The 18,933-nt window shown below is 34.3% G+C and overlaps 1 protein-coding gene across 1 annotated transcript in view; it reads left to right on the top strand.

The window, feature by feature from the left end:
* Positions 1 to 18,933, top strand: part of fras1 (Fraser extracellular matrix complex subunit 1) — a 1,008,712-nt gene that overhangs the window by 279,328 nt on the left and 710,451 nt on the right. The window contains exon 9 of the mRNA XM_030143455.1: positions 13,946 to 14,137. Coding sequence (XP_029999315.1) covers positions 13,946 to 14,137 — 192 coding nt within the window. The remainder of the gene's footprint in view (positions 1 to 13,945; positions 14,138 to 18,933) is intronic.

Genomic DNA, 18,933 nt, shown 5'->3' with positions numbered 1-18,933 from the left:
GGACTTCAAAACAACCACAGTGGACCAAAGTGCCGTACAGAAAAATAAATAAAAACCGAAATAACAGAGTAAAATACAAGAATAGATTAACCCTTTCATGCATACTGGTCACTACAGTGGACAGCTATTCTACAGCTCTTCTCTTGTATATTCATGGATTTGTTGTTTTGTTTTTTGCACATATCTTTATCAAAGTTTTAACACATTACATATGTTTTCTGACATGAATTGGTAACATTGCGTAGATCTCCCCTGAGCGTAATAGTTATAGTTTTCACGCAATTTATCAGTAAATACATGTTTCTTTGCTTCAAAAATTAAATGCATGGTGTCCAGCTGAGGGGACATTTTTGCAACTTCATGAAAAAAAGGTTCATAAGAATTTATTATTACAGTCTACTCTCGTTAAACCGCCCGCCGTTATACCGCCATTTTCGCTCACCGCCGACCAAAACCATTGCACAAAAATCCCCAATGCATTATTCCATTAGCTACCGCCATTTCCGCCTATCGCCATCCGCCAGCCCAGTTCCATGCACAAACAACACTTATACCATTGATTTCCCGACCGTTATACCGCCAGCGTGATTGCCATCGAGTACACATAAATTTTAACAATGCACTGAAACAAATGCGCCAGACGCTGATCGCGACAAGCTACGAGTAGGTCTACGGAACGGCCACCGTTCATTTATGGCAGAACACTCAGTAGGTCAGGATGTCGGGAAGAGGACGTGGGATTAAGCCAAAGCCTCAAGATGATGGGGTGTCATTTCCCGACACGGTATAATAATGCTTAAAATGTTTCCCCACTTTAAATGATCCCTTACAACATAACAGAATCAAGATTTATTTAGAAACGCAATTAGAACGGGTTAACGGAGGCAGCATAGACATCATATAGTAAAGACATGCACATTATGGACGCAACCCGTTGTAACGCCATTTTCACTATACCGCCAATTTGGCCGTGAACGGAAGTTGGCGGTACAACGAGAGTAGACTGTATTATTATTATTACTATTTTTTCAGTGTATTTTTTTTATTTTTTTTTTTTTACTTTTTTAAAATTTATTTTATTTATTTTTCACAAGAAAATTTTCAATCGCATTGTTTTTTTCATGCCTAAAGAGGAATAAAAACACTCAGGAAAAAAATCTTGATTAAGGTTCTCATAATTCGTGCATGAAAGGGTTAAAAGACATAGAACAACTATAAAAAAGAATGATACAAAGGACCACAAAACACAGAGATAACACACCATTAACCCATTAATGTCCACATAGGGTTTATCATGCCCTTTGTAACTTTAAACTGCTGCACAAATACACTAAAAATGTTCAAATGAAAGGCTTTTCATATTCACTATGTGGACAAAAGTATGTGGACACGTTGAATTCAGGTGTTTCTTTTCTAACAGCGATCTGGGATACAAAACAATAATGACTAATGTCAGAATATAGTTTTATATTGGGATAGAAATCATTGCATTGCATTGGTTATTGATATTTATAAACTATATGGACAAAAGTATTGGGACACATCATGTCTACAGCTGTATGATGTCCTGTTCATGAGGATTTGAGATTAACCCTTTCATGCAAGAATTATCAGAACCTTAGTTGAGATTTTTATCCTAAGTGTTTTTATTCCTCTTTAGGTGTGAAAAAAACAATCCGATTGATTTTTTTTTTCTTTTTTTTTTTTTTAAATGAACCTATTTTTCATGGGGTTACAAAAATGTCCACTCAGCTGGACACCATGCATTTAATTTTTAAAGCAAAGAAACATGTATTTAAAACCCCATCATCAGAAAGTGATTTACTATGTGAACACTATGAAATAAAACCATTTTTAGTGCTGTTAATCTGATGTTTTCTCATATTTTAACATACTCTAATACTAGTTATTCCTCACTTCATGGAGATAATATGCAAAAAAAAAAAAGTTAATTACAGTCTTATAACAATTAGCAATTGATTTACACTCAAACATGTTAGTGCAGATAAGGTTTATTAAAATCAGCAAAGTTACAGTAATGGTCTGAATGTCAGTGTATAGGATGGGGTGTAAGTGTTCACTGTGTTGGCTGATATGGAACTAAAACAACAAAACCCACGAATATACAAGAGAACAGCTGGAGAAGAACTGTCCACTGGAGTGACCTATGCATGAAAGGGTTAAAAACATCAATATTTCCTTAAAGATTAATGGGAGACTTTTGGTTAGTTGTGGTAAAAAAAATATTGTTTACAGTCAGAGTATGAAAAATGTTGTAGAAATTTAAAGGTAGAACATTTAAAATCTTAGTCATGGATTAAAAAAAAAAAAAAAAACAATGTTGAGAGAAATTAAGTCAAAACCATCTCTGAGGCATTTGGAAGCAAAGATAAGAATTTAAACCAAACTAACCAAGTGAGATGTTCTGTTCATGAGGATTTGAGATTAAAACAACAATATTCCCTTAAAGTTAATGGGAGATGTAAAGAAAGTAGATGGTTCATTGTGGTAGAAAATTATTATTTACAGTCAGAGCGTGAAAAATGTTTTAGAAATTTAGAGGTAGAACATTTAAAATCATAGTTATGGATTAAAAAAATAAAAACTAAACGAATGTTGAGAGAAATTAAGTAAAATCCATCTCTGAGGCATTTTGGAAGCAAAGATAATTTAACCCTTTCATGCACAGTGGTCACTCCAGTGGACAGTTCTTCACCAGCTGTTCTCTTGTATATTCATGGGTTTTGTTGTTTTAGTTCATTACCAGCCAACACAGTGGACACTTATGCATCATGTAACTTTGCTGTTCTTGATAAACCTGATCTGCAGTAACGTGTTTGAGTGTAAATCAATTGTTAATAGACTGTAATTATCATTTTTTCTTTAGCAAAATGGGTTTTTTTTGTATATTATCTCCATGAAGTGAGTAATAACTAGTATTAGAGTATGTTTAAAAATGAGAAAACATCAAATTAGCAGCATTAAAAGTGTTTATATTTCATAGTTTTCACAGTATATCAGTAAATACATGTTTCTTTGCTTCAAAAATTAAACGCATCGTATCCATTTGAGTGAACATTTTTGCAGCTCCATAAAAAATAGGTTCATAAAAAGCTGTCAATTGCATTTTTTTTCATGCTTAAAGAGGACTAAAAACAGGGGGGAAAAGTCATGATTAAGGTTCTCATAACTCTTGCATGAAAGGGTTAAACCAAACAAACCAATGTAATGATATTTATCCCAATATAAAACTATATTATAATATTTGTCATTATTGTTTTGTATCCCAGACCCCTGTTAGAAAAGAAACACCTGAATTCAACGTGTCCACATACTTTTGTCCATGTAGTGTATTTATAATCCCTTAGATTTTAGAAAATGTGGTTTAGTTGCAAAGAAAAAATAAGTTTTACATTGGTTTGACAAGTTAAATATAGGAGTAACAAGCAGTTTTGGATTCATTAGTACCAAGATTTTAGTATGTCACCATCTAGTTAGTATTTTATTACGCTCTTATTTCATAATTTTTCTTAAAACCTCATGGAAACATTGGTTCTTGTTCACTTTTTGTTCAGGATAAATGTTTGCACTTAATTATCAGGAAGACTCTAATAAGAATTACATCTGCAGGAGCTGAAATCACTTCCTTTCCTTCCACAGATTCTCCTCGTTGTCGAAATAAAACCACCAAATATAACGATAAATGAACCTGATGTCATCTCATGTCATGGTGGATAAAAAAAGCACAGACAACGCTAACATTAAACTTTAAATTTAAATCCAACTAAACGAACAGACGAAAGTGTCACAGCAAGAAAACTGTGAAAATCCAGTAAAACTCATTAAACCTGCTACGTTTTAAGACTGGATAACGTGCTGTGAGGGGCAGTTAAATGCAAATTAGAGTCAAATTAATACAAATCTGATGCATATGGACCTAATTTTTTAAATACGTGCTTTCAACCATGTGGGAACAGATTAATTCTTTACACAGGATTAGTTTAATAAGATTAGTTTAATCCTATATAATATACAGTATATATGTATAATTATAGTTCTTACTCATACTTAGTTAATTATATAATGTGCACACACACCACATGCTAATTACGGTGCACATGGGGTACCTTTGGAAGCAGTTTTAGACGCTGTAACGTGGAGACACTGCTCGGGGGAAACTCTTATCAGACCCCTCTCGCTGTTTCTCTGAAGCCAGTGAAAAACCTTTTTGAAGCACTTTGCTCTCTCGCTCAAAGTTTCCACATTTTTAAAACTAAAAGTTAAAATATTCTCAGTTCATGGCTCAGTTGAGGACATTTTAACAGCCCGTTCGCTCGACTGATGATAGCGGGGGGAAAAAAAACAGAATCCGGTGCTACAAAGTGAGGAAGGATCCCAGCAGACTCCGAGCCTCGGAAAGAAACGAGCAGATACAGCGAGGAAGGAGCTGAGCTAATAACTGCCCGATCTGTTCCTTCAAAGAATGCCAGAAATGGTGACATGATCAGGGAAGGAGCTGTAGACGCTGCATTAACCGTTAGACGGGGACAGAGGGAGGAGTTTCCTTAGATTTTATGACTAGTATTATAACAGGCCGCCTAGATTTCTGTATGTTTTTGCAATAAAAGTGTCAGAAAATGTCGGGTTTTTTTATGATTCGTTTGCACCTTTTTTTCAGGAAGAACTTAAATTTCAGTATCTGGCCATTAATTATCATTATTATATGTAATAAATCAGGGGTGTCAAACTCATTTTAGTTCAGGGGCCACATCCTCCCAGTATATGAAATGGGCCGGACCAGTGAATTAATAACACAATAATATATAAATAATGCCAACTCCAAACATTTCAATGTGTTTATATTGAAAAAAAGTACAATTACATTATGGAAACGTTTACATCTATAAACTGTCCTTTTAAAAATGTGAATCACATGAACAACCATGAAAAAACTGAAATTTATTCAGAAAAATAAGTGCAATTTTAACTATATTTTGCCTCTGCTTATCATTTGTAAATGTGCATTACAACTTACAGATCACAATGGATCTGCAAATTTACAAAATATTTTAGGCAGAATATTAGTAAGATTGCATTTACTTCTCTTAACACGTATCTGGTTTTTCATATTTTTTGTGTAAGGTTAGTTTGTAAATTTACACATTTTCATGTAATTTCACTTTTTCAAACTAAAACAAAGAGGAAAAATTTGGAATTGTCATTATTTGTAGGTTTTCATGGCAGTATTTTACTGATCTGACCCACTTGAGACTAAAGTAGGGCTTTTTATGGCTCCTAAAGTAAAACCATTGACTGTTAATATCTTGAGTACAATTTTTACATTTCACAAATTCATCCTACGGGCCAGATTGGACCTTTTGGCGGGCCAGTTTTGGCCCCCGGGCCGTATGTTTGACACCTGTGTAATAAATGCTTAAAATAGTGTGTTATAGCAAAAAAAAAAAAAAAAGACTTGAATTTTTTTTAGGATATTATGAAAAACAACTAAATGTGCATAAAAATTCAGATTATAGAAATGAAGTTTCAACTATTTTATTCAAATGAAATCAAATTTTATTTATATAGTGCCAAATCATAATAAAAGTTATCTCATGACACTTTACATATAGAGCCGCAATTATGTTGTTCTATTTTATTGTTCATTCACATGTATACAAGACAATAAAAACACAATAATAATAATAATAATAATAATAATAATAATAACAGTAAAAGACATGCCGGGGAAGCCAAAAACCAAAGTGGTTTATCGTGGAAAAAAAAACTAAATACGTCGTAAGCAGTGCACGTAGAAATAAATAAGAATCGACAAAACTATGAAACGAAATTCAGAATGAAACTAATAAGTTATCTAACCAAGAAAAAGACGCCGCATTAACCGTTAGACGGGGACAGAGGGAGGAGTTTCCTTAGATTTTATGACTAGTATTATAACAGGCCGCCTAGATTTCTGTATGTTTTTGCAATAAAAGTGTCAGAAAAGGTCGGTTTTTTGATGATTCGTTTGCACCTTTTTTTCAGGAAGAACTTAAATTTCAATATCTGGCCATTAATTATCATTATTATATGTAATAAATCAGGGGTGTCAAACTCATTTTAGTTCAGGGGCCACATCCTCCCAGTATATGAAATGGGCCGGACCAGTGAATTAATAACACAATAATATATAAATAATGCCAACTCCAAACATTTCAATGTGTTTATATTGAAAAAAAGTACAATTACATTATGGAAACGTTTACATCTATAAACTGTCCTTTTAAAAATGTGAATCACATGAACAACCATGAAAAAACTGAAATTTATTCAGAAAAATAAGTGCAATTTTAACTATATTTTGCCTCTGCTTATCATTTGTAAATGTGCATTACAACTTACAGATCACAATGGATCTGCAAATTTACAAAATATTTTAGGCAGAATATTAGTAAGATTGCACTTACTTCTCTTAACACGTATCTAGTTTTTCATATTTTTTGTGTAAGGTTAGTTTGTAAATTTACACATTTTCATGTAATTTCACTTTTTCAAACTAAAACAAAGAGGAAAAATTTGGAATTGTCATTATTTGTAGGTTTTCATGGCAGTATTTTACTGATCTGACCCACTTGAGACTAAAGTAGGGCTTTTTATGGCTCCTAAAGTAAAACCATTGACTGTTAATATCTTGAGTACAATTTTTACATTTCACAAATTCATCCTACGGGCCAGATTGGACCTTTTGGCGGGCCAGTTTTGGCCCCCGGGCCGTATGTTTGACACCTGTGTAATAAATGCTTAAAATAGTGTGTTATAGCAAAAAAAAAAAAAAAAGACTTGAATTTTTTTAGGATATTATGAAAAACAACTAAATGTGCATAAAAATTCAGATTATAGAAATGAAGTTTCAACTATTTTATTCAAATGAAATCAAATTTTATTTATATAGTGCCAAATCATAATAAAAGTTATCTCATGACACTTTACATATAGAGCCGCAATTATGTTGTTCTATTTTATTGTTCATTCACATGTATACAAGACAATAAAAACACAATAATAATAATAATAATAATAATAATAATAATAATAATAATAATAATAACAGTAAAAGACATGCCGGGGAAGCCAAAAACCAAAGTGGTTTATCGTGGAAAAAAAAACTAAATACGTCGTAAGCAGTGCACGTAGAAATAAATAAGAATCGACAAAACTATGAAACGAAATTCAGAATGAAACTAATAAGTTATCTAACCAAGAAAAAGACGCCGCATTAACCGTTAGACGGGGACAGAGGGAGGAGTTTCCTTAGATTTTATGACTAGTATTATAACAGGCCGCCTAGATTTCTGTATGTTTTTGCAATAAAAGTGTCAGAAAAGGTCGGTTTTTTGATGATTCGTTTGCACCTTTTTTTCAGGAAGAACTTAAATTTCAATATCTGGCCATTAATTATCATTATTATATGTAATAAATCAGGGGTGTCAAACTCATTTTAGTTCAGGGGCCACATCCTCCCAGTATATGAAATGGGCCGGACCAGTGAATTAATAACACAATAATATATAAATAATGCCAACTCCAAACATTTCAATGTGTTTATATTGAAAAAAAGTACAATTACATTATGGAAACGTTTACATCTATAAACTGTCCTTTTAAAAATGTGAATCACATGAACAACCATGAAAAAACTGAAATTTATTCAGAAAAATAAGTGCAATTTTAACTATATTTTGCCTCTGCTTATCATTTGTAAATGTGCATTACAACTTACAGATCACAATGGATCTGCAAATTTACAAAATATTTTAGGCAGAATATTAGTAAGATTGCACTTACTTCTCTTAACACGTATCTAGTTTTTCATATTTTTTGTGTAAGGTTAGTTTGTAAATTTACACATTTTCATGTAATTTCACTTTTTCAAACTAAAACAAAGAGGAAAAATTTGGAATTGTCATTATTTGTAGGTTTTCATGGCAGTATTTTACTGATCTGACCCACTTGAGACTAAAGTAGGGCTTTTTATGGCTCCTAAAGTAAAACCATTGACTGTTAATATCTTGAGTACAATTTTTACATTTCACAAATTCATCCTACGGGCCAGATTGGACCTTTTGGCGGGCCAGTTTTGGCCCCCGGGCCGTATGTTTGACACCTGTGTAATAAATGCTTAAAATAGTGTGTTATAGCAAAAAAAAAAAAAAAAAGACTTGAATTTTTTTTAGGATATTATGAAAAACAACTAAATGTGCATAAAAATTCAGATTATAGAAATGAAGTTTCAACTATTTTATTCAAATGAAATCAAATTTTATTCATATAGTGCCAAATCATAATAAAAGTTATCTCATGACACTTTACATATAGAGCCGCAATTATGTTGTTCTATTTTATTGTTCATTCACATGTATACAAGACAATAAAAACACAATAATAATAATAATAATAATAATAATAACAGTAAAAGACATGCCGGGGAAGGCAAAAACCAAAGTGGTTTATCGTGGAAAAAAAAACTAAATACGTCGTAAGCAGTGCACGTAGAAATAAATAAGAATCGACAAAACTATGAAACGAAATTCAGAATGAAACTAATAAGTTATCTAACCAAGAAAAAGACGCCGCATTAACCGTTAGACGGGGACAGAGGGAGGAGTTTCCTTAGATTTTATGACTAGTATTATAACAGGCCGCCTAGATTTCTGTATGTTTTTGCAATAAAAGTGTCAGAAAAGGTCGGTTTTTTGATGATTCGTTTGCACCTTTTTTTCAGGAAGAACTTAAATTTCAATATCTGGCCATTAATTATCATTATTATATGTAATAAATCAGGGGTGTCAAACTCATTTTAGTTCAGGGGCCACATCCTCCCAGTATATGAAATGGGCCGGACCAGTGAATTAATAACACAATAATATATAAATAATGCCAACTCCAAACATTTCAATGTGTTTATATTGAAAAAAAGTACAATTACATTATGGAAACGTTTACATCTATAAACTGTCCTTTTAAAAATGTGAATCACATGAACAACCATGAAAAAACTGAAATTTATTCAGAAAAATAAGTGCAATTTTAACTATATTTTGCCTCTGCTTATCATTTGTAAATGTGCATTACAACTTACAGATCACAATGGATCTGCAAATTTACAAAATATTTTAGGCAGAATATTAGTAAGATTGCACTTACTTCTCTTAACACGTATCTAGTTTTTCATATTTTTTGTGTAAGGTTAGTTTGTAAATTTACACATTTTCATGTAATTTCACTTTTTCAAACTAAAACAAAGAGGAAAAATTTGGAATTGTCATTATTTGTAGGTTTTCATGGCAGTATTTTACTGATCTGACCCACTTGAGACTAAAGTAGGGCTTTTTATGGCTCCTAAAGTAAAACCATTGACTGTTAATATCTTGAGTACGATTTTTACATTTCACAAATTCATCCTACGGGCCAGATTGGACCTTTTGGCGGGCCAGTTTTGGCCCCCGGGCCGTATGTTTGACACCTGTGTAATAAATGCTTAAAATAGTGTGTTATAGCAAAAAAAAAAAAAAAAAAAAAAAAACAGACTTGAATTTTTTTTAGGATATTATGAAAAACAACTAAATGTGCATAAAAATTCAGATTATAGAAATGAAGTTTCAACTATTTTATTCAAATGAAATCAAATTTTATTTATATAGTGCCAAATCATAATAAAAGTTATCTCATGACACTTTACATATAGAGCTGTAAGTATGTTGTTCTATATGATTGTTTATTGTTTATTGTTCATTCACATGTATACAAGACAATAAAAACACAATAATAATAACAGTAAAAGACATGCCGGGGAAGCCAAAAACCAAATTGGTTTATCATGGGCCTCCCCAAAGACTTGAAATAAAAAAAAGTAGTTACAGTGTCTAATATGATATACAATCATAAATAAACAAAATTAATTAAAAGAAGAAAATAAGTCAAAAACAAAACAAAACAAAACAAAAAACTAACTAAATACATCGTAAGCAGTGCACGTAGAAATAAATAAGAATCGACAAAACTATGAAACGAAATTCAGAATGAAACTAATAAGTTATAAGTAAAGTAAGTAAAGTAAATTTTATTTATAGAGCACTTTTCACAGACAGAGTCACAAAGTGCTTTATCAATTCAAATCAGAATCAAATTAAGTTTACAGAGACCCAACAGAATCCTTCAGGAGCAAACACTTGTGGTTGGTGACAGTGGCGAGGAAAAACTTCCCTTTAACAGCAGAAACCTGGAGCAGACCCAGACTCCTGAAGGATGGCTGTCTGCCTTGACCAGTTGGGGTTAAAGAGAGAGAGTAAAGGAGGAGAAAAGAGAGAGCGATAGAGATATAGAGAGACTGGGGGGCGGGGGGGGGGGATGACACATGGAGTACGTTATGATGAATACATAGAGTGTAATCAGTCTGTGGTGGTCCTGGGTCAGGTGGGAGACTAAAAAGCCTTTTTGAACAGGAGGGTTTTGAGGTGTTTCTTAAAGCTCTCTACAGAGTCCATGGACCGTAGGTGTAGAGGCAGGTCATTCCATAGACGTGGTGCCACAGCTTTAACAGACCTGTCACCGCGTGTGCTAAAACAGGTCCGTGGAACCATCAGCAGGTGCTGTCCTGAAGACCTCAAGCTACGAGTCGAGCTGTAGGGCTGGATCAGGGAAGCAATGTATGCAGGGGCCTGGCCATGTAGGGCCCGGAAAGTTAGCACAAGAATTTTGAAATGAAGACGATATAGAACAGGGAGCCAGTGGAGAGATTTAAGGATGGGAGTGATGTGGGTTCTCCTGTTTGTGCGGGTCAGGAGCCTGGCAGCAGAGTTCTGGACAAACTGTAGACGGGCCAGCTCCTTCTTGTTTAAGCATGTGAACAGGCTGTTGCAGTAGTCTAAGCGAGAAGATACGAAAGCGTGAACGATCATCTCGAGCTCATTTGTGGACACCATAGATCTGAGTTTGGAGATGTTGCGTAGTTGGAAGAAACAGTTTTTGACTAGGTGTTTGGAGTAGAATTCTAAAGACATGTCCTGGTCAAAGATGACACCCAGATTCCTCAGTTTTGTCTTTACCGAGGAACTCAGGTCTCCAAGGTGATGTTTGATCCCTGGGATTGCACTATCCGGGGCAATGATGAGGGTCTCAGTTTTGCTGGAGTTCAGCTGGAGGCTGTTATCATTTAGCCACTGCTTCAGCTCTGACAAGCAGATGATTAAGGAACTCAGTTTATGGGGCTCAGAGGAGTTAAAGGAGCAGTATATCTGGATGTCATCTGTGAATAGATGATAGGAGACATCACTGTACTGTCGGATAATGTGGCCAAGTGGGAGGACATAGAGTAAGAATAGCACTGGTCCCAGGACAGAGCCTTGGGGCACACCACACAGTAGATCCGCTGAGTCAGATTGGAAGTTGTTTATTGACACAGTGAAGCTTCTGCCGGTCAGGTAAGAGGAGAACCAGTCTAGCACAGGACCTGACATCCCTACCAGGTCCCTCAGTCTCTCAATCATTATGGTATGGTCCACTGTGTCAAAGGCCGAGGAGAGATCTAGCAGGACCAAGACCGTGGATTTCTAGTTATCGAGTTATCTAACCAAGAAAAATGATAAATGAATCAAGAAGAGCAAACAGATCAGGTGAAAGTAGTGCTTGGATGTTCTATGAAATCTATGAAATTTAAAAGTTTTTTGAATCTGGGTAAGAGCACACAGGTTTGCTGTGACTGGGTTAAATTGTTCCATATGATGATGATGCTAGAACTCTCAAGCCAATTTACAGAAACCCGACAGAATCCTCCAGGAGCAAACTCTTGTGACTAGTGACAGTGGTGAGGAAAAACTTCCTTTTAACAGGCGGAAACCTAGAGCAGACCCCGACAACATTTTACATGTGCTCAAACATTTTAGTTGGATCATTGTGTGCATGTTCTTCTTCTGTTTAGTTCTTTCATTTTGATCCTGTGTGATAGTCTGTGTTCACTTTCTGTCTAGTTGTAGTCAGAGCCCCTCATTTCACTGACAAAAACATCCATGATCAGATTCAAATACAGACACTGCATCTCTTTCTGCCCTGGCTAGTTCTCTGCATATAGATTTGTATACAATATATAAATATACATACATTTACATAATATTTACAGCTAAAACACAACAAAAATACAGATAAAAAAAAAAAGATAAAAACAGTGAAAAAGGGAAAAAAAACAGCAAAACTCGGAAAAAAAAAACACAGCAGAACACTCTAGTACAGGGGTGTCAAACTCATTTTAGTTCAGGGGCCACATTCAGCCCCATTTGATCTCCAGTGGGCCGGACCAGTAACATAATAACAGTGAAAAAAGTAAAATTATGTTATGATCAGGTTTACATCCACAAATTTTCCTTGAAAATCTAAATAACATGAACAAATTGAATTGTCATAAGAAAAACAAGAGCAATTTTAACTTTTTAACAATATTCTGCCTTGTTTTTATCAGTTTATCATTTACACATGCGCATTACAATCGCACAAAACATTTAGTAACAGGCAGAATGTTGGTAATATTGCATTTACTTTTCTTAAGACATTTCTGTTTGTTCATATTTGTTCAGGTTATTCACATTTTTTATAAATGTATAGTTTGGTCATGTAAACATTTTCATGTAATATGACTTTTTTTACACCAAAAAAAAAACAACAAAAAAACCCGAAAATTTGGGGTTGTCATTATTTATAGGTTATTATGATAATATTTTACTGGTTTTGACCCACTTTAAATCTAATTGGACTGTATGTGTCTGTACATGGAACCTGAATTAAAATGATTTTAACACTATTGATTGTTAATTTCTTCAGTGTAATTTTTGCAGTTTTTCACAAATTCATCCCGCGGGCCGGATTGGACCCTTTGGCGGGCCGGATTTGGCCCCCGGGCCGCATGTTTGACACCTGTGCTCTAGTAGAACACTCCAGAACAGTACTATCACTATTATATACAATTATTTACAAGAATTCACCTCAAAAACACAGCTAAAACATCGCTAAAACACTGCTAAAAGTAACAAGTGTCTCTCATCGATCGCATCCGCTCTGGTTGGCTACTTTCTGCTCCGCCCACTTCCACCCCTCCCCCTCAGCCAACGCATAATGTGTTACATAACAATAGAAAGAATCAAATCTCAGCTTTTGTCAACAGTGCAAACAGTTCAAAGGGTTAATAATGTGTTCTGTCTACAAGAGATATGGACAGTCTTAGGCTAAGTTCAGACTGCAGGTAAACGTGGCCCACATCGGATTTTTTTGCTCATATGTGACCTGTATCCGATCTTTTAAAGATAGTTTGAACAGCGCAAATCCGACCCACAACCCAGGCCACTTTCATATGTGGTCCTAAATCCGATACATATCTGATATTTTGCAATGAAACTTCAGTCTGAACGGCCAGCTCGCATTTATCCGACCTTTACGTCGTTGAAATGCGACAAACGTCACAATTCTGCATCCCAGGAGGAGGAGGAGCGGCGGGAAAACATATTTACTTCCGTAAACACAGTGCGTGTCTATGTGGTCACGTATTCCATCAGGACCTCTTTTGTGCATGTGGGTCACTTCAGGGTCACATTCCGTTCATAGTCAAAACTGATAGAAGTCGCATTTAATGTGTAATATGAACGAGCACACAAAAAAATCGGATTTCACCCAGAAATCCGAATCGTGCATTAAAACCTGCTGTCTGAACGTAGCCTTAGTTTACGAACGTGGACACCTGTGAGCACTTTGAGATAAAGTCAAAAAACTGTCTTCTGTCTGAACTGTTTGTCACGTTTTCCCCTAAAAACACACATTCTCAGTTTTCGCTCCGTGTTCAAATCCATCAAACACATTCAGTTTTCTCAGACTCTGTGTGTCTGAGCGTTGTTTTTCTTCTGTGCAGGGTCAAACCAAAGTGAAGCGCGCCGGTCAGTGTTGTGACGAATGCGCCGCCGCCAAAGGGAGCTGCCTTTATGAGGGGGCGGTGCGTTACCATGGAGACATGTGGAACGGCACCGGCTGCGAGTTCTGTACCTGCGACAGGGGTCAGGTCCTGTGTCAGAGGGCTGAATGTGGACGGGTGCAGTGCCCACAGGTAAGAACACAAGTCTTTATCGCTAAATAAAGAAATAAATAAGTAAGTAAATAAGTAAGTAAGTAAGTAAGTAAGTAAGTAAGTAAATAAGTAAGTAAATAAGTAAGTAAGTAAATAAGTAAGTAAGTAGGTAAGTAAATAAGTAAATAAATAAATAAGTAAGTAAGTAAGTAAGTAAATAAGTAAGTAAGTAAATAAGTAAGTAAGCAAGTAAGTAAATAAATAAGTAAGCAAGTAAGTAAATAAATAAGTAAGTAAGTAAGTAAATAAATAAGTAAGTAAGTAAATAAGTAAGTAAGTAAATAAGTAAATAAGTAAGTAAATAAGTAAGTAAGTAGGTAAGTAAATAAGTAAATAAATAAATAAGTAAGTAAGTAAGTAAATAAGTAAGTAAGTAAATAAGTAAGTAAGTAGGTAAGTAAATAAGTAAATAAATAAATAAGTAAGTAAGTAAGTAAATAAGTAAGTAAGCAAGTAAGTAAATAAATAAGTAAGCAAGTAAGTAAATAAATAAGTAAGTAAGTAAGTAAATAAATAAGTAAGTAAGTAAATAAGTAAGTAAGTAAATAAGTAAGTAAATAAGTAAATAAGTAAGTAAGTAAGTAAGTAAGTAAGTAGGTAAGTAAATAAGAAAGTAAGTAAGTAAATAAGAAAGTAAGTAAATAAGTAAGTGAGTAGGTAAGTAAATAAGTAAGTAAGTAGGTAAGTAAATAAGTAAGTAGGTAAGTAAATAAGTAAGTAAGTAAATAAATAAGTAAGTAAATAAGTGTAAGTGAGTAAATAAATAGTAAATAAGTAAGTAAGTAGGTAAGTAAATAAGTAAATAAATAAATAAGTAACTAAATAAGTAAGTAAGCAAGTAAGTAAGTAAGTAAATAAGTAAGTAAGTAAATAAGTAAGTAAGTAAGTAAATAAGTAAGTAAGTAAATAAGTAAGTAAGTAAGTAAATAAGTAAGTAAGTAAATAAGTAAGTAAATAAGAAAGTAAGTAAGTAAATAAGAAAGTAAGTAAATAAGTAAGTAAATAAGTAAGTAAGTAAGTAAATAAGTAAGTAAGTAAATAAGTAAGCAAGTAAGTAAACAAGTAAGTAGGTAAGTAAATAAGTAAGTAAGTAAGTAAGTAAATAACTAAGTAAGTAAATAAGTAAGTAAGTAAGTAAGTAAGTAAGTAAGTAAGTAAGTAAGTAAATAAGTAGGTAAGTAAATAAGTAAGTAAGTAAGTAAATAACTAAGTAAGTAAATAAGTAAGTAAGTAAGTAAGTAAGTAAGTAAGTAAGTAAGTAAGTAGGCCCAAACTGCCCTCAGATGTCTGTGCTTGTTAGGGCCTGAGCGCTGCCCTGTGAAGGCCCTGTTGTATCTGCTGTGTTTATTATTATTTTGGACTTTCCTCTGCATTTCTGAGGGCCTGAACATATGCCAAAAGTCTGTCTTTTTTTTTTTCACAAAATCATGAGTGGCGGCAAAAAATTCGATATTTGGCTTTGATATTTTGATATAAAGGCTCTGTAGCGCCCCCTAAAGACCACTACTGACTACCACTGAGTTTAAGATAGTTTCAGTTCTTGTTTGTTCAGTATTAATTGTCAGATTGTAAATCACAGCTGGACTGACTACATATCCTGACCAAGGAAAATCCAATTCTCCCTTTGTGCAGTAATCTACACCTGGATTTACTGCCTCCGTCCAGAATAATATACGTTATATAGACTAAATGTCGTCTAAAATTAACATTTATTTGCAACATAGTATAGCAAACTATTACATGATCAAAAACAAATTAATTTTAGCAAAAAAAAAAAATCCCTTCGTTTTGAAAGTCTGGGGTCGCCATAAATTTATGATGATAAAATGGGGTCATGAGACAAAAAAGGTTGGGAACCACTGGCGTATTTGATCGAATTCCTCCTACAGATTTACCTCAATGGACGTCAAATTTGGTCAGTTAAGTCTTAAGTGGTTGTTGATGAAAAGTTGCTTAAAGATTGGACAGGTGACCCTCAACACGTTCAGGGTGAGGTGGCGAATTTTGATGTCTCACCATGAAAAACAGAACTGTTATAACTCAGCCGTTTTTCATCCAATCAAAGCCAAACTTGATGTTTTTGATAATCGTCCTGTCCTGAACGAAGTGACATAACAACACTGAATAAACAATAAAGCACAGTGCACCGCAGAGTTTCACGGTCCCTCTGAGCTAAAGAGACTAAATCTTACCTGGACTGTGCAGGGTTTTGTTCCACCGTTCAGAAGGAGAGGCCTTTAAACAACGGATATCAGCAGGTTTTTGGAAAATATCACAACGTTGACCTTTACCAGACGAAGCTTGAAGAGATGAGAAAAGAGGGAGGCTGTGGTTGTACTGTTGGACCAGTTCAGTGGAAAACAGGGGAAAATAATCCTGTTAGGCATGATGCATGAGAATGTTCTGGAAATCAATCAATCAATCAATCAATCAACCTTTATTTATAGAGCGCTTTTCATGCACAGATGCAACACAAAGTGCTTTACAGAATTAAAAACAATTACACAATAAAAACAGAAAAACAATTACAAAGAAAACCCCTCCCTCCCACCCTCCATAATGATCTCTTACACTCGTACAAACTGAAGGAAAGGCTCAATTTTTTTTATCAGATTATTTTGTATTTAGTGTTTTTAGCTCATTAGTCGATAGGCATCTTCACTGTCCTCGTCTTCTTCAAATATCTTCTCAGGTGAAACTACAGGTCGGATTAATTACATAATTTTATATGTAGCTTCCTTGGGGCAGTAGTCGCTTTTCCATTGACCTTCAAATTGCCCAAATATAACTTGTGACTAAAAATTTACCAAATGGAAAAACGACAATTTTGCCCAAACTCTTGTTTTTGGATTAAAAGTTTTTGCGCTGGTAAGAGGTAGTTTTTGTGGCATAGCGCAAATGGTATATCATGCAAAACTGCAATGGAAAGACCTTTTTCAGCAACTAGAGTCTCGTCAATAAAAAAAAAACAAAAAAAAACGATGTTGACGGACATTATTAGAAGAGAAGAGGAAGAGTTTTAAAAGAAACATAGTGGAATGTGTGGACACGCCAGGAAACTGAATAATTTTTTAAATTTAGTACGACATAGAGGGGTAATATGTAATAATAATGAATACAGGGTGGGGAAGCAAAATTTACAATATTTTGAGGCAGGGATTGAAAGACAGTGTATGACCAATTAGTTTATTGAAAGTCATGAGAATTTATTTGCCACAAGAAAATGTACATAATAGAAAATGTTTTTATTCTATATGTCCTCCTTCTTTCTCAATAACTGCCTTCACACGCTTCCTGAAACTTGCACAAGTGTTCCTCAAATATTGGGGTGACAACTTCTCCCATTCTTCTTTAATAGTATCTTCCAGACTTTCTGGTAATAGTTTTGCTCATAGTCATTCTCTTCTTTCCATTCTAAACAGTCTTTATGGACACTCCAACTATTTTGGAAATCTCCTTTGGTGTGACGAGTGCATTCAGCAAATCACACACTCTTTGACGTTTGCTTTCCTGATTACTCATATGGGCAAAAGTTTGTGAAAAGGTATGGATAATAGTGTTAGGTATGATTATGACATCAGTATATGTTTGGTTTCAAAACAATTGACGTAGTGCCTGCTGAGAAAATTTTGCTTCCCCACGCTGTATATCTGTAAATCAACATGATATTTACATTTGTTGCCATGTTTATGGAATGTCTTCTCATGTCAAATAGCGACAACAAATAAACAAACCATTGCATTTGTGATTTAATGGAAAAAACGACATTACGCACCTCTGTTTTTTTGACATTTATTAAATATTGGTAAAGTTTTGCGCATAAGTCCAATGGAAAAGTGACTAGCGTCTACAAAATGTATTGAGAGTTTTGAGAAATTTAGATTTTTGAATTTTTGAGGAATTTCTGATACATTAAAAAATCTGTCTTTACTTATAATGAGCCATATTTTAATGGTTTATAATATGGAAATGGTTACAGTTATGGTTATGCAACTACCTTTTATACGACTTTATTTCTCTTTTTTCTTTTTCTTTAACGTTCCTGTTTTTCTCAGCTCATAACTAATAATTAAAATTAATTAACCTCAAACCACCTCTGAATATAGTATAAGAGTAAATTATTTTCTGCTTTATACATTTTCTGTGCAGTTTCACATCTCTTTAATGCATGTAAATGAGTGGGTTCATAATAATGGGATCGGTTTACATTTGCAGATATATGGAACTGTGTAAACGTCTGATGTGAACCGTTCGTTGTACCATGAACATGTTAACCCTACTGTTATCGTCTGTGTCTGAAAGCATCCCCTCCTCCTATCGTTTTTGATTCTCTACTGTTCAAAGTGTGACTTGAAATGACCAACATGTCAGCGTGCAGAAATCCCATTTCCTGGCCTTCAGATGCCCACTAAAAAGTTAATAGAAGAAGTCACAGTAGCTTGACGTCCAGTTTCCTGCCGTGAAATGGGCCAGGGTTGTACTTCAGAGCAGACCCAGACTGGGTTTAATGGGAAAAGGGGTCGTCATTGGATGTTATCAGGTTGACCGCACCCGTCGCTCATAATTCACTTCATTAGGATGAAGTGGTGATTACCTGTGTGGAGAAGATAAGAGGCTTCAGCACAAAAAAAAAAAAAAAAACCTTTCTGTAAATGCATTAGATACTGTCTTTAAGGGTACGTTTAGACTGCAGGCTAATGACGCCCAAATCCGATTTTTTTTTTTGCACATATGTGACCTGTATCTGATCTGTTAAAGACAGTTTGAACAGCATT

This window comes from Sphaeramia orbicularis, chromosome 9 (assembly GCF_902148855.1).
Source record: "Sphaeramia orbicularis chromosome 9, fSphaOr1.1, whole genome shotgun sequence".
Taxonomy (NCBI): domain Eukaryota; kingdom Metazoa; phylum Chordata; class Actinopteri; order Kurtiformes; family Apogonidae; genus Sphaeramia; species Sphaeramia orbicularis.
The sequence above is the reverse complement of the archived record's forward strand: the minus strand, read 5'-3'. Positions and strand labels throughout refer to the sequence as shown.